The sequence below is a fragment of the Oreochromis aureus genome, linkage group 15 (assembly GCF_013358895.1).
Source record: "Oreochromis aureus strain Israel breed Guangdong linkage group 15, ZZ_aureus, whole genome shotgun sequence".
Lineage (NCBI taxonomy): Eukaryota > Metazoa > Chordata > Actinopteri > Cichliformes > Cichlidae > Oreochromis > Oreochromis aureus.
This window is the reverse complement of record NC_052956.1, coordinates 20,669,676-20,683,171: the sequence shown is the minus strand read 5'-3', so window position 1 is coordinate 20,683,171 and position 13,496 is coordinate 20,669,676. Positions and strand designations below refer to the sequence as shown.

Genomic DNA, 13,496 nt, shown 5'->3' with positions numbered 1-13,496 from the left:
GCTCCTCATAAAGAAGGCATTTGATGACTGATGGTTTGTCTTGGAAGTACAAAATTTGGTTTTGCTATGAAGTTGGACATTTTAGTATGCACGTCTCTAAGGAGCTTAGCACGCAGCAACCTTCAGAGCTCAAAAATGAATCTAAATGGCAAAAAGCGGCCACTTAAGGTTGGCTCCAAAAACAAGGCAGTCCCCACAGACTCTTGTGTTAAAATGGTAAAAGTTACATTATCAAAAACCATGTTTAAAGCTTACAAAAAAGTGAAATTCTAGTGTTTTATTATACTGTTACTTAGCGCTAATTAGCAGATATGTGTGTCTGTGCATCCATATGGTATATGAAGACAGCTTGCTAATTAAGCCTGATAATTTATTGCAATAAGTGCAGATAATAAGCTCACGGTTGTATTTTCAAAACTGTAGTCTACAAATTTTTGTGCAATATCTAAGAATATTTTACTATTCCTGTCAATGCACCACAGTCCTGTAGGCCTGCTTCACATTATGGTTATAAAAGGATGGGCATGTTCAGCAATAACATACAGCAATAAGCTGTCGCATTTAAATAATGCTTTATTGGTAACAAGCCCCAAGAAAATATTCCCCACATCCTTACACCACCACCAGCATCCTGAACCTTTAATCTGAGGTAGGTAGGATGGATCCATGCTTTCATGCTGTTCACACTAAATTCTGACCATCTGATTGTTAGGTTTGTTGTGGCATTATAGTTAGTGGATAGTGCTACACTTAGCATTTAAAAGAAATACAATTATATTTTATTTATTCTTAAACTAAACCAAACCCCTGGTTCAAAAAACCTTTCTTACTCCTCACAACCTGTAACCGGATGCCTAAAATCTGGTGCCGTTAACCTTTAAAACACTAAAAACACACTCTTCAGCTTAATGTATTTAGTTTCTGACTGGCAAAGAGATCCAAGATCAGTCTGCCAGCATGAGTCAGCGTGCCCTGAAGGAAAATGGCAGTATCCATCAAGCCAATTACGCTAACACAGAGGAATGAAATACGCCCCTGGTTTATTATAGCTGAGCATTTAGAGGAAAACAACTGAGAAAGCACCTCCCATTCTCTGACTCACTCAAGTTATTATGTTTCCACTGGAAGGAGACGCACCAGACATAACCTGCATCTGAGCGGGGTGGTGGTACAGGGAGCCAAACTGGAATACTGAGCCTTCAATCTGCAGGACGAGTGAAATCCCGACGGGAAGTATTGCTATAGAATTAAGCGAAACACTTTTGGCAACCTGCTTGTTGTGTTTTTGGCTTCACTCAGAGAGAAAATGGCCTCCGGATCAGAGGCCAACCTCCACTGTCCCGTGTGTTGTGATATCTTTAAAGATCCAGTTCTGCTTTCCTGTAGCCACAGCTTCTGTAAAGTCTGTCTCCGGAGATGGTGGAGAAGGAAAGAAGCACTCGAGTGTCCTGTTTGTAAGCGCATATCTGGGAAGAAACACCCACCTTGCAACTTGGCACTGAAGAATCTGTGTGAGGCCTTTTTACTGGAGAGTGACCAGAAGTCTGAGGCTCTGTGCCGCCTGCACTCAGAGAAACTCAAACTTTTCTGTTTGGACCACCAGGAGCCAGTGTGCCTAATCTGCAGAGACTCCGAAAATCATGCAAATCATAAGTTCAGACCCGTTGATGAAGCTGCACGTGATCGCAGAGACGAGCTTCAAAAACACCTGAGGCCTTTACAGGAGAAGCTGAAGCTCTTGAAAGAAACTAAAGGAAACTACACCCGAACAACAGAACATGTTAAAGTCCAGGCTCAAGACACAAAGAAGCAGATTAAGAAGCAGTTCAAGAGGCTTCACAAGTTTCTAGAAGAGGAAGAGAAGGCCAGGATCGCTGCTGTGAATGCAGAGGAAAGGCAGAAACGTGAGGTGCTGATGGAGAAGATGGAGGTTCTGAGAAGAGAGATAGCAGCTCTTTCCCAAATTATCAGAGCAACAGAGGAAGAGCTGAGAGCTGAAGACACCTTCTTCCTAAACAACTACAAGGTTACAGTAGATCAGGTCCAGGAGCATCCCCTGATGGGTGATCCAGAGCTTCTTCTAGGAGTTTTGCTGGACCAGGCCAAACACCTGGGCAATCTGACCTTCAACATCTTGAACAAGATGGCTGAGGCCAGCTCGTACACTCCTGTGATTCTGGATCCAAACACTGCCCATCCGAGACTCAACCTGTCTGAAGATCTGAGTGGTGTTAAACAGGGACGGACAGTAGAGTGTCCCAACAACCCGGAGAGGTTTGACAGCTTCTGCATCACCCTCGGCTCTCAGGGATTTAACTCAGGGGTTCACAGCTGGGAAGTTGAACTTGGACACAGTTCACACTGGATCCTGGGCGTGGCACCAGAGTCAGTCCAAAGGAAAGGACATTTAGGCTCGCACTCTGGGTTGTGGACAATGGAGTTTAGTAAAGGTAAATACAAAGCATCCTCACCATCAGATTCAGTCTCGGTTCTTTCAGTGTGGAATAGGATCAAGAGGATCAGAGTTTGTTTGGACTGTGACACAGGGGTGCTGAGTTTCTCTGATCCCAACAGTCTCATATACTCCAACTCATGTACCTCCACCGAGGCCCTGTTCCCAGTTATAGGCACAAGTGATAAACGCCTATTGAAGATACTACCTGAAACAATAATATTACTAAATAATACCTGTTAGAACCTTAGATTCCGACAGAGAGGATAATGACCTATTGGTGTGTGGACTACTATTTTGAAGCCTTTAGTAATGCGGTCAGATATGGACAAAATTTCCATATTTGGATGATGGTGGAATACCAAGTTATCAGCTAAAGCTAGTTAGCTTGGTTAGGTTTTGGACAATGACATGTTTTTTCTAGTTTTGCCACCACAGTGGCTTTTACATCTAAATAAATCAACATCAACTATGCTTCAGATCATGAGCTGTTGTTTTCTGTCTAAAATGCTTTGCTAAATTTACATCTTAATGGCTTAACATAAAGTTGAGTGTGGTTCCACTCATTACAGTCAAAAAGAAGCATGAAGCAGGATATGATGAATGCTTAGAAAACCAATGAACATTTTTATATTGCAACTTTATTAAACAAAGTATATTCCATATCGAACACTCAGTAAAAGCTTTGCCAAACATTACTGGCCTCTGAAAAACATTCACAGAGAAAAGAACTCAATTTAGTCTGCAGACATTAAACAGTCCTAACCACCGCCACAGCATCATAGTGTCAGGTTATTAAGTATTGTAATATCTGCTGCAGAGGAAAGCCTTCACAGACGGAAACCTGAGACAAGCTCCTTCTGATGATGAGAAAATACATAGAAACAGCTAGATGGATGATATGGTTTCCATGGTGACTGCACCTTGGGATAAACTGACCAGTCAGAGGATAAAATAAATAACAAAATGAAACATCTTGAAAAAAACAAACAGCATCACTTCATTCCGATGCATCGTATTCCTTGGTGCCTCAGAGCTCTGATGTTGAGTTTGTTTTGATTCTGCACCGCTCTCAGTAGAGCACCAAACAAGGATTAATCCGCCGCTGAAAATATTCCCCAACAAAGTTTATTCGTTTTTAACTAAAACTACAGCGCAAGAGCTGTTTCAGGAAATCACTTTTTTTGTGTGTTTATGCACAGGAACTAAAAGGGCTGGTGTTGGGGGCTACATACACTGAGACTATGAACAGGTTTTTGTTTTTTCTTCTGAGTTTTGAGGCTTTAAAGAAGAGCACTGTCTATTTTTTTTTTTTTGTTACCTCTTTTATGAAACATTTTTTGAGCTCCTTACTGATTTTCTGAGGTTGCTTCAGAAATATGTGAACCTGAATTCTAATAAATACTTATGGGTTTTTATCTTGTGCTTTTGCTCTGACAGTGGTCAAATTTTAAGACTAGTAATGTTGCGAAAATGCTTATTGACTCTTGTCAGCCTGGTATCTTACTCTAATGACCAGGAACTAGCAGAAACTGCTAAATCGGCTCAAAGTGCTACATTTCTCAGTCATTTCAGTTTTCTAACAGGCTCCCAGCTGAAGCCTCATGTTTACTATGAATCAGAAAAAAAGCACTAAATATATTTCTTGAATTCTTAAAATGTCAATTGTTGAGGTTCAAAGTCATGTATATGTACTTTTATCATAATTTTACCATTTTACAGTTTAACATATAACGTGTAACATATAACATTTAACAGTTTAACTATACTTTTAAGGTGCCTTTCAAAGAAGAAAATCATGAACTGATTTAAACGGAAATAAAGGGATTGTGTATTCTCCTCTGGGCAGGAGGGAAAAAAATAAAGTTCTGGGGACAATAAAAGAGTTAGTCTCTTGTGAATTGTTTGAATTTGCGGAGAGAAAAGATGAGGAAGAATAGAAGGAAGAGCAGGTGTTTAAAAGTGTGTAACAGAGTTTAAAAAAAAAGGCACAGGGCAGAGCTGCAGGTCGTTCTATCAGTGGAAGGAGAATCCGGAGGGCGGCAGGCCGCCACACCACTGCCTGATGAACTCGAGGACGTCCTGACACTCTGGACTGTGAGTGGTCTGTGGGGAGGTGGAGGAGAGACAAACACAAACAACAACCCATCAGGAAAGACAGGTGAGAAGGGAGGTAAGGATGTATGTCTATTCATCTGCTAATTCAAACTCAAATAAGCACCACTGTTTTCATTTCTCTCGATGTGATGAACTAATTCAGTATTGTAAGACTCAGGAACGTTAGGCCTCAGTTTCATGCTTTGCCAGTTGGCAACCACCAGTTGCAGGGGAAAAATGTGTATTCCCAAGTCAGTTAACAAGTAGTTGCTAGAAGTTGCTAAGTGAACTCAATCGCTAATGCCCCATTCACCTGGTCTCTAGCTGGTGACCAGTGGCCCCATGTAACCACTGGTTGCTAGGGGAAAGTATCTATTCTGCAACAAATTGGCAAGTGGTTGTTGGCAGTCACTATCACATAAGAAGTTGCAAAGATGTATATGGTGCTGCACGGAAATTCTCTTTCAAATTGCTTTGGTTGTTAGCTGGTCGCCATGTTGACTTGTAGTTTGCATAAAAGACATTGACTTGTCTGCATGCATTCAGTATCTACCGGCCAAGTTTTAGTGAAACTGTGAAAAACGTAAATGGGAAATGAAGAACATTCGTCTTCAAAGTAAAAGTTGCACCATGAAGGTAAGGTAGAACTTTTATTTTGAAGGCATATTGCTGTTTCCATTTTATGCTGTACTTTTGCAAATTTGGAGAGTACATGACGAGCGTTTGCACATAACTCTGTGTCTCCACGCAAACTATGCTAGCAAACATCCTAATCTCAAACAGGTTTCTGGTGTAGCACCTTCTTAGTGACCGATTTTACTTAGCAACTAGCCAGCAGCCTCCAGCAACTGCCTAATGACTGGTGGTGGTGCCCAGCCAATCTTATTTTTTGCAGAACATCTTGAAGTAACACAAACATGATATTATCAACAGTAAAATACAATTTAGAGTTATAAGAAGTCATTGTTGGGCTCTAACTCATGCACCATTATGTTTTTTTTTCTAGTCATAATGAATCATAATTACAATCCAATATTAGCATTTTCACTAAAGAGAGTTGAACCTGAAAGAAACCTTTTCTTCATGTCTTTGCTTAGAAAAAAAAGAAAAGAAAAGTTTTGAGTACTGCTCCGTGATGGGAGTTCCTTTCTCTCTCATCCAATTTTAAGTTGAGGACAGACGATCTGGGTAAGTTTTAGAAGTTTTAGGAGTTTTGAGTTCCTCAAAAATAATCAAAACTCCTCAAAACCTTGAATGACACTGCATTTAATTACAGTCCTTGTGGAGTCAAATACACTCCTGAGGTTTTTTTATTCAGAAAGAAGGAGAGATCTGTTTGTGTTGTTTTTATATGCACGGAAATTTTTCAGCTTACAAAAACACAGTTTCTCTGTTTGATCTCACCTTCGTGGCCATGAGGAATTTGTTCCAGTCTTCCTTGTTGGCCGCTTTCCCCGCAGCAGAGAACTCGATTTTATTCCTCAGCACGGGGTAGCCTGAAAGCAGGAACACCACAGAGCGAGGCTACACGCTGTGTCTGACTGCACAGTCACGCAGCAAACTGGAGAATCAACACTTACAGCAAGGCCACAGCATGTTTTGTGTATGATAGCGTTCTGTTATATAGTAGCTATCATTTCATATTAAAATTTAAGAAAGAAAATCGTTGAATGGTCCATTAGGTTTTAAATAAAGGTTCTTGAAGTGGACCTATTATACATTTCTTTCTCTGTCACATATATACTGTTTTATTTCTGGATCTTAATATTACACAAGGCCACAGTTTCATGTCAGTGCTGTTCACAGTGAGAGATGATATGCTGATCAAACCTTCTGTTTGTGACAGGTAGCCAATCAAAAGAACGTTGGCTTTAAGGTTGCGGAACTAAAAAAAAGGTGAATTGCGTGGCTGCACTAAGGTTCAGTATAAGATATATAAGAGAATAACAAAAAGCTTCACTAGTAGAGACCAAGAGTACAAACATGAAGATAGAAATTAGCAAAATAGGTCTCCTTTAAATACAGATTACCTTCTTCAAATAACACAGAGGTGAAAATTGAACATTTATTTGAGAACAAATCCATCTTAAATCTCCAAAACACCTCAAACAACAGCCCTACACTTTCCTGAATTTAGATTTCATTACATCAACATACACACGTTAAAGCATGTGTGAAATCTTGTGCATTGCAAAGTGGATTAAAATTCAAAATCCCCAATGACGCCATACTTTATCTTTTTAGTAAATTAGATGGTGTGTAAATGTCCGCACTGTATGCAAACATCATGGGTGTGAGAAGAAAGTTTAACAATAGGTAAACTATAAAAGCTCCAAATAACAGAGAACATGTTGCAACTTTATGGTAATTACAGTATTTTTATTAAATTATTTCATGTTTTCCACAAAATAAATGATGAAACTTTTCTTCTTGCTTTTTGCTTTTCTCTGTTGCATCACATCAGTTTGCAGTTTTTTCCCCCTCTGATCTCTTTTCAATCTTTGAATTTAACAAAACTTTGATAAGTCTTGGACATGCTTGAGTGTTTCTGTGTGTGCGTGTGTGTGTTACCGGTGAGGACGCAGGGCAGCGAGCGAAGGCCGGTGTTGGCGGCCACCAGCGAGGCTTCGTATGTGTTCCTCTCGTCACGTGGCAGTACCTGCTCAAGCCGATGGTCCATGGACACCATCAGCACCCAGTCGCGGATCTGGTCCCGCTGGGTGACCTGTAACACACACGCTGTTTTCAGACAGCTTTTCTAAACATTGCTCATTGCAGCTGAGCCGCATGTCAGGTTGAGTTCGATTTTTTTACATTAAAAAAATACAGTTTGTGTGATGTCAGCCTGCAGTGATATGAGTTTCCTACACAGAAACTCAGTGACTGTGTCATAAACAGGAATAAGTTGAGCTTGTTCAGACAAAAGAAGACTTTTGGACAAAGCAATCTTAAATGAGCTGTTATATAGTTATTATTATTCTTTTCAACTTCTCTAACCCCAACTCCTAAACCCCCCTAAATTTTAGTCATCATATTTAAGAAGATATATTCAAAGATAATAAAAATAACTAATAAAAACAAGCTTTAATGTGACCTATAAACTATAAAATGTGAAATATGATTTTTGTTAAGAGGGCCTGATTTGGCCCACAGGCCACCTGTTTGCCTGCCGATACTTTCTAATTTGCAGCTACTGCGACCCTGCAGCTTAAGACTGGGTGCTTAAATGGAGCGATCTGTCATCTGTGCTCATTTGTAAAGAATATCACAGAGGAATGTGACACTAACTGGACCAGATCTGATTTGTAGCACATCACCAATATTGTCTTCATCTATCAGTCTGAGCGCAGCGCATCCAGTGGGATATGTGTTTGGTGGGCGGTGATGATGTCTTACTGTGACGCAGAGTTTGGTGGGAACAGGAACCTCAAAGGGAATGTCGGTGTCTAGGAAGTCGGTGTGGTCCAGAGTGTCCAGAGTCCCCTCGTCAATGCCCTGGACAACAAAATCAGCCAATCACAAATGAAAAGATTCAATTTTAAAGTCTTAAAAAATATAAAAAGTTTCTTTGGCAAACTTCCTGTTTTACACATTAAATGTTCAGATGGTGTAATGGTGTTATAATGGGATTTTGCTGGTATTCACAGAATACATAACAGAAAGGTCACAAATAAAGATTTCTACAATACATACATCGCACAGATCCAGAAAGTGGTTGAGAAAGATGAAGGCCATGTTTTCCCAGCCAACAGCCTGCCAGAAATAAAAACATAACACGTAGAATCAACACTAGACCGAGAGAATCTGCTCCTTCAAAAAGATTGTCCTCTAATGGCCAATGGCCAATCACCAATAGAGCAGAGTTAAAGGCTTGTAAGTAGTCATGGACTACCTGAAGTATACAATGCATTTTTAAATGTATTTCAGTCATTGAATATCCGGGAATATTACCGACTTTGTGGAGAAAACTCATTGAATTTTGTGGTCTAAGAGGAACATTTTAGACTATGAACCTGCACCTGGAACTAAAAAAAACATCAGCACTACCGAAGCAGAACAGCTGCACCTCGTCCTCTCTGATTGGTGGACTCACCTTGCAGGCCAGGCCCGCCTCATAGAAAGCCTTGTCCGCAGGAACGAGCTCAGTGTGACGCAGCAGAGACACGGAGAGCTTGGTTGCTATACTGATCTGAAAATGCACAGCAGAAGAAGAGAGCACTTAAAAAAACCCCAAAGTAAAGCTTCCTAAATATCATCATCAGTTACCTAGCAGAGGTTTAGATTTGTACCATGACATGGTCTTTTTTTGTCTTGCTCCCTGATATAATTTAACTGATATTCATACTCGTGTTTCTAAGTGTTCACATTTTTCTAGAGTCTCCTCCTGTTTCGTCTATCTGTTTGTTTCTTTGTCTTCCACTGTTCTCACTTCCTGTTTTATTTTGGTAATTATCTCTTTGTGCATCCTTCCTGTGCTTTTTTTAAGACTGCCTGGCCAAGTCTCAACTATGTTCACCTGTGCACATTCAGCTCTGTGTATTTTTAGTCCTTTCTTTTTGTTTGTCCACTTGGTAACTCCCCTCATGGATTCCTGTTTAGCTTAGGTCAGACTATCATCACTGAAGTCTTCTATAATGTCCCGTGGGGTCTGGTTCCCGGTGACTTTGTCTTCTCTCCCAAAATGAAAGGCAGAGATCGAGTATACATCACAGATGGCAATGTCCAGGTGGTCAGAAAGAGGCTTACGGGAGGACATCTAAAAATAGAAGAAGCAGTACTGGAAGCATCCAAGGTGCACCAGGGGATGACCTCGGGACCAAAATGAAATGTGGTCACGTTTTTATTTTTCTGAGCAAAGACACAGACCTTTTTTCTTGCAATACATACATGCTCTAAAAACACTGAAAAATTTGAAGATAAATTTTGTCTAAAACTAGTCAGAAATCAAGTGACCTTTCGTGAGGGGAAACATGACTGTAGGAGTTAGTTTAGATGATATTTTATGATGATTTGTGCGGACAAAAATAAACCAGCGAATAGCGTGGAAGGAGGTGGCAGGCAAATGTTGCCTTGCTGGTTACATTTTCTGCAGCTCACATGGTGGATCTATCCACAATACAAGGTGTTTTCGCCTGGTTATCATTCACATCCGTCACTTCTCTAACCCAACATCATCTATGCTGTTACCACAAGACTCCAGGCTTCACAGCGCTTTGTTCTATTGTTGAATTCTCACAAATTTTGCGCAACTTTTACAAAGTCATTTTCAAAGATGTCCTCATTCTTAAATATTCTGTATTTAGGCAGGTGCTGTTTGTGTTTTCATACCAGCTGCTCGACTCCTTTAGCAGCAGATCTTGTGGCGTAGTAGTGAGAGATTAGCAGCATCTGTTCAAAATCTTCATGAGCTGGAGTGTTTGCCTCGGTTGATTTGGAAATGTTCTCACACTGAAATCACAGCAAACAGAAATTAAAACATTAAAAATTGAGGCATTTTATGAGGACGAACTTATTTTCATGTTTTTGAAATGGATCGATAAAGGCATTTACTAATTTTCATTTACCAGTTGGAAGAAGAAATTGCGGAGGTCGGCGAACATGCGGTAGGACTCCGGTCCATCGGTGTCGGGAAGGTTAATCAGATCCAGGAACAGGCGTTTGTAGATGTTAAAGTTCTGATTGTAAAAAATGGCAAAGCTCGTAAAAAATAATAAACAAGCGATGTCTCTTTTTAATCATGTTGTTAAAGATGTAATAAATATCAAAATATCTTCTTTTTTAAAAAAATAAAATACAGCTGGCTTTTCACAGTCAGTTTGCTTTTTATTTGTGTAAATATAATTTCTTAAAGTCACTGATATTATTGTCTATTGAAATAATTTGGAACTGACTGACTCAAGAGCCATAAAAATCTGTAAACCAGGGCTCTAACTGCTTAAGGTAAGATAGAGTTTTGTTGTAAATACCTCTTTATAGCAAACAAAAATACTGGTGGCGCCCACTGCTACCCCTCAGCCTCCTAATAGATACACCTATGGTTTAATTAGAAAATCTTGGGTAATTTTCAGAAAACTTGACATCTGACCTTTACCTTTCAAACTCGTCTCAGATTTTGCACCTATGGTATCAATTTAAAAATCCTATATCGTCTCAGTCTCAAGTTCTTGCATTCACAAACTTAGGTGTCCATGCCACCTGCCTGTCTAGCAGGGTGATGACAATACAGCTGAGGGGTAAAAACTGAAGGAGAAATTGGTTTATTATGCTTAAGGACACTAGCTGTTTGCCTTTTGTGGCACTAATTGAGTCTCTCACTGTATATTACAACAAAGTCGACAATCTTGGCAATCAATGCAATCTTGTCGACACTGAACTGCATATGAACACGTGGGTTGTTTGAAAGTATGCAAACATCCCCATCATGCCAAAATCTTGCACAAAATACACCACACCCCAGTCTACACCATTCTTGTGTTTTGTCTTGTTTTTTGTTTGTGGTCTCTCTATGCTTACTTTATCTTTTCTTTGCCTAACTGGCCACAGCAGAGAGGCAAAGCGTAAAATGGACATGGTGGACTGGTGTGTCTATTACACGTTTTGCTGTGATACTTGGTTGGAATATTCATACAATTTCACCTTCTATGAAGACTACAAAACTAAGAGTAGATATTCTACATTAAAGAGGGAAACTTGGGTTATCAGGCAGTGTCCCTTTAGGGTACCCACTAGGTGGAAACGGAATTAGCTATAAGAAGTGTGTGTGTACCTGAGGGTTTGGTGGTACTCCGTGCTGTATGTAGAGCTGGAGAGCCTTTGGAGCTTCCTTATCCTTAATGAGATGTGTTGCGTACAGAGCAATGTACTTATGGAGGATCTGAAAGGTCTGACAAAACACAACACAAAAATTATGAACCCTGACAGAAAAAATGAGGTCAATGAGGCCTGTTAATGTTTTTCATAAACAGAACCGTTGACTAGCCAAACGAGCAAACAAGACCAAAAAGCACGACAAAAAAAAAGGGTTGCCTCAGCAGAAAATAATTGTCCATGAGCACCCGAATATGCTTCATCTTGTGTGACAGAAATGCCCATGCAGGCCTTATTTGTCTGAATATTGCCACAGTGCGGGGATGAGTTTAGCTAGTTCATAAAAAAAACTGCACATTAAGGCCCACTGGAGGGACACATAAATCAACATAAACTACTTAGCTGCTGCAAAGTTGCTTTTCTGTCTGATATCACCAGGGTTGAATCAGGGGGGACTTTGGATGGGACAGAACCCCCACCCAAAACAAGAACCACCCCCTCAGTGCTGAAAAGTGTTCGATTAATGTCTCAAATTAACTTGTAACACAATTTGAGAAAGCTCCAAAGTGGATCATCTCATTTCCAGACATGGACACTTTGGATTCGGCTCTAAGAAGGATTGGAAGTGCTTTCCTGGAGCCTCGCAGCACATTTTTACAGGAGGTAACAACAAATTACCCTTAGCTGCAGCTAGGACATGGTTTAGTCCCCTTTGTTTCTGTTGTGGAAAATCTTAAATAAAATTGCAACCACCAGTGAGGTTTATTAAGGAAAAAGAAAAAAAAACGCTGCAGTGGAGAAAACATTCAGGTCAAACACCAAAACAGTTTTCTGAGGAAGGACACCCCCCCTGAACTCTTTTATACCTTCTCAAACACTCTCAAACAAAGAACATTCCACATCAGATCATATATCCCTATACCTTCAGTCCAGCTCATATTTGACCCTCTCCCACTCTAAGAAAAATTACAACCACCAGTCATCGGTCTGACTGTACATGTTGTTTTTGTCCCTGCTTTTTCAACTGGGGCACCTGCTCATCACCTACCTGCATCATAAAGCTCCAGACCTGAACTCTACTCAGTGATTGTTTCATCCCCTAATGTAGTACTGGCATCACTTAACCTCTAGTTTATCAATTGCTCACTGCTTTGTCTAAGCATCTAACAACTTGACCTCACCGGTTATCTGCTTTCTCTAAAATTGCCTGGGATTTTAGCCCGCTGCCTATATGTGTAATACCTTATCAGAATCACTGGATTCCCTGTAGATTTCCCAACATCATCGCTCCATCCTTACTTCCCAACAAATTCTCACAAAGTTCCTGGTTGTTTGAAGAAAGGATGAATAACTCTTTCCCCTGTGCCTGCTTTAGAGTGCACTTGTTTTAGAACTTTAAAACCCTGATTTGAGCAAAAGTTGTTTGCCTAACAACCTCAAAAACAAAAAAGGTGACAATATAATATGAACTCTTAACGACATCAAACAAGACATACCTGTTTGGATGCCGTCTCCAGGCACTTCTCCCACTGGCCTCTTTCTGCGTAGATGTCCAGGGCCGCCATGACATCCACTCCCACCAGCTGAACAAACACAGTCACCAAAAATAAAAACAAACAGCTTTTTCAGCTCTAAGAAACACAGCATGAAACTTGAAATTAGGCCATTACATTTTCTGTCTTTCTCTGCTCATATTTATCAAATGGCACTGGCAAAGTAAACAACTCGGAGACATGTAGGGCTCCACAGAGCAGTGAAATGGTGCAGGAAATACAGCAATCATTGTAAAATCATCTCAGTGAAACGCAACAATTCTTATTCGGGGAGGAACATGCTGCTGTTTACTACAGAAATGGATCAAATGAGAGATATTTATCTCTTTTTGCTTTATATAGACGTTACACCATCTTATTTTTCTGGACCAAACTGCTTGGAGTGATTTTGGAAGCTGAATTTTGTCATAATTGGGTGAATATTAGCTTGATAACATGTCAGCTTTTCTTTATTAGTTTGGTTCAGGGTGTCATAAAGTCTATACTTGTACTTACAGACTCCACTCTGCCCTGGTTTTTAAGGTGCTCCTTGTACTTCTGGTCCACGTAGTCCTCATACCTGTCAAATATCAGATTCATAAGAAACA

At 40.2% G+C, this 13,496-nt stretch overlaps 2 protein-coding genes across 2 annotated transcripts in view; one reads left to right on the top strand and one right to left on the bottom strand.

Annotated features, from left to right (window-relative positions):
- The first annotated feature begins 1,306 nt into the window (after positions 1–1,306).
- On the top strand, positions 1,307–2,695 carry LOC116325345 (nuclear factor 7, ovary-like). Its single transcript, XM_031746193.1, has one exon. The coding sequence runs from the start codon at positions 1,307–1,309 to the stop codon at positions 2,693–2,695; it is 1,389 nt and encodes a 462-aa protein (XP_031602053.1).
- Positions 2,696–3,075: 380 nt separating this feature from the next.
- The window catches only part of ift172 (intraflagellar transport 172), a 54,928-nt gene continuing 44,507 nt past the window's right edge, over positions 3,076–13,496 (bottom strand). The window contains exons 38-48 of the mRNA XM_031746194.2: positions 13,405–13,468; positions 12,853–12,939; positions 11,316–11,432; positions 10,114–10,224; positions 9,878–9,997; positions 8,643–8,738; positions 8,243–8,302; positions 7,946–8,044; positions 7,121–7,274; positions 5,954–6,045; positions 3,076–4,558 (exon numbers count right to left, since the gene is read on the bottom strand). Coding sequence (XP_031602054.1) covers positions 4,469–4,558; positions 5,954–6,045; positions 7,121–7,274; positions 7,946–8,044; positions 8,243–8,302; positions 8,643–8,738; positions 9,878–9,997; positions 10,114–10,224; positions 11,316–11,432; positions 12,853–12,939; positions 13,405–13,468 — 1,090 coding nt within the window. The 3' untranslated portion in view covers positions 3,076–4,468. The remainder of the gene's footprint in view (positions 4,559–5,953; positions 6,046–7,120; positions 7,275–7,945; positions 8,045–8,242; positions 8,303–8,642; positions 8,739–9,877; positions 9,998–10,113; positions 10,225–11,315; positions 11,433–12,852; positions 12,940–13,404; positions 13,469–13,496) is intronic.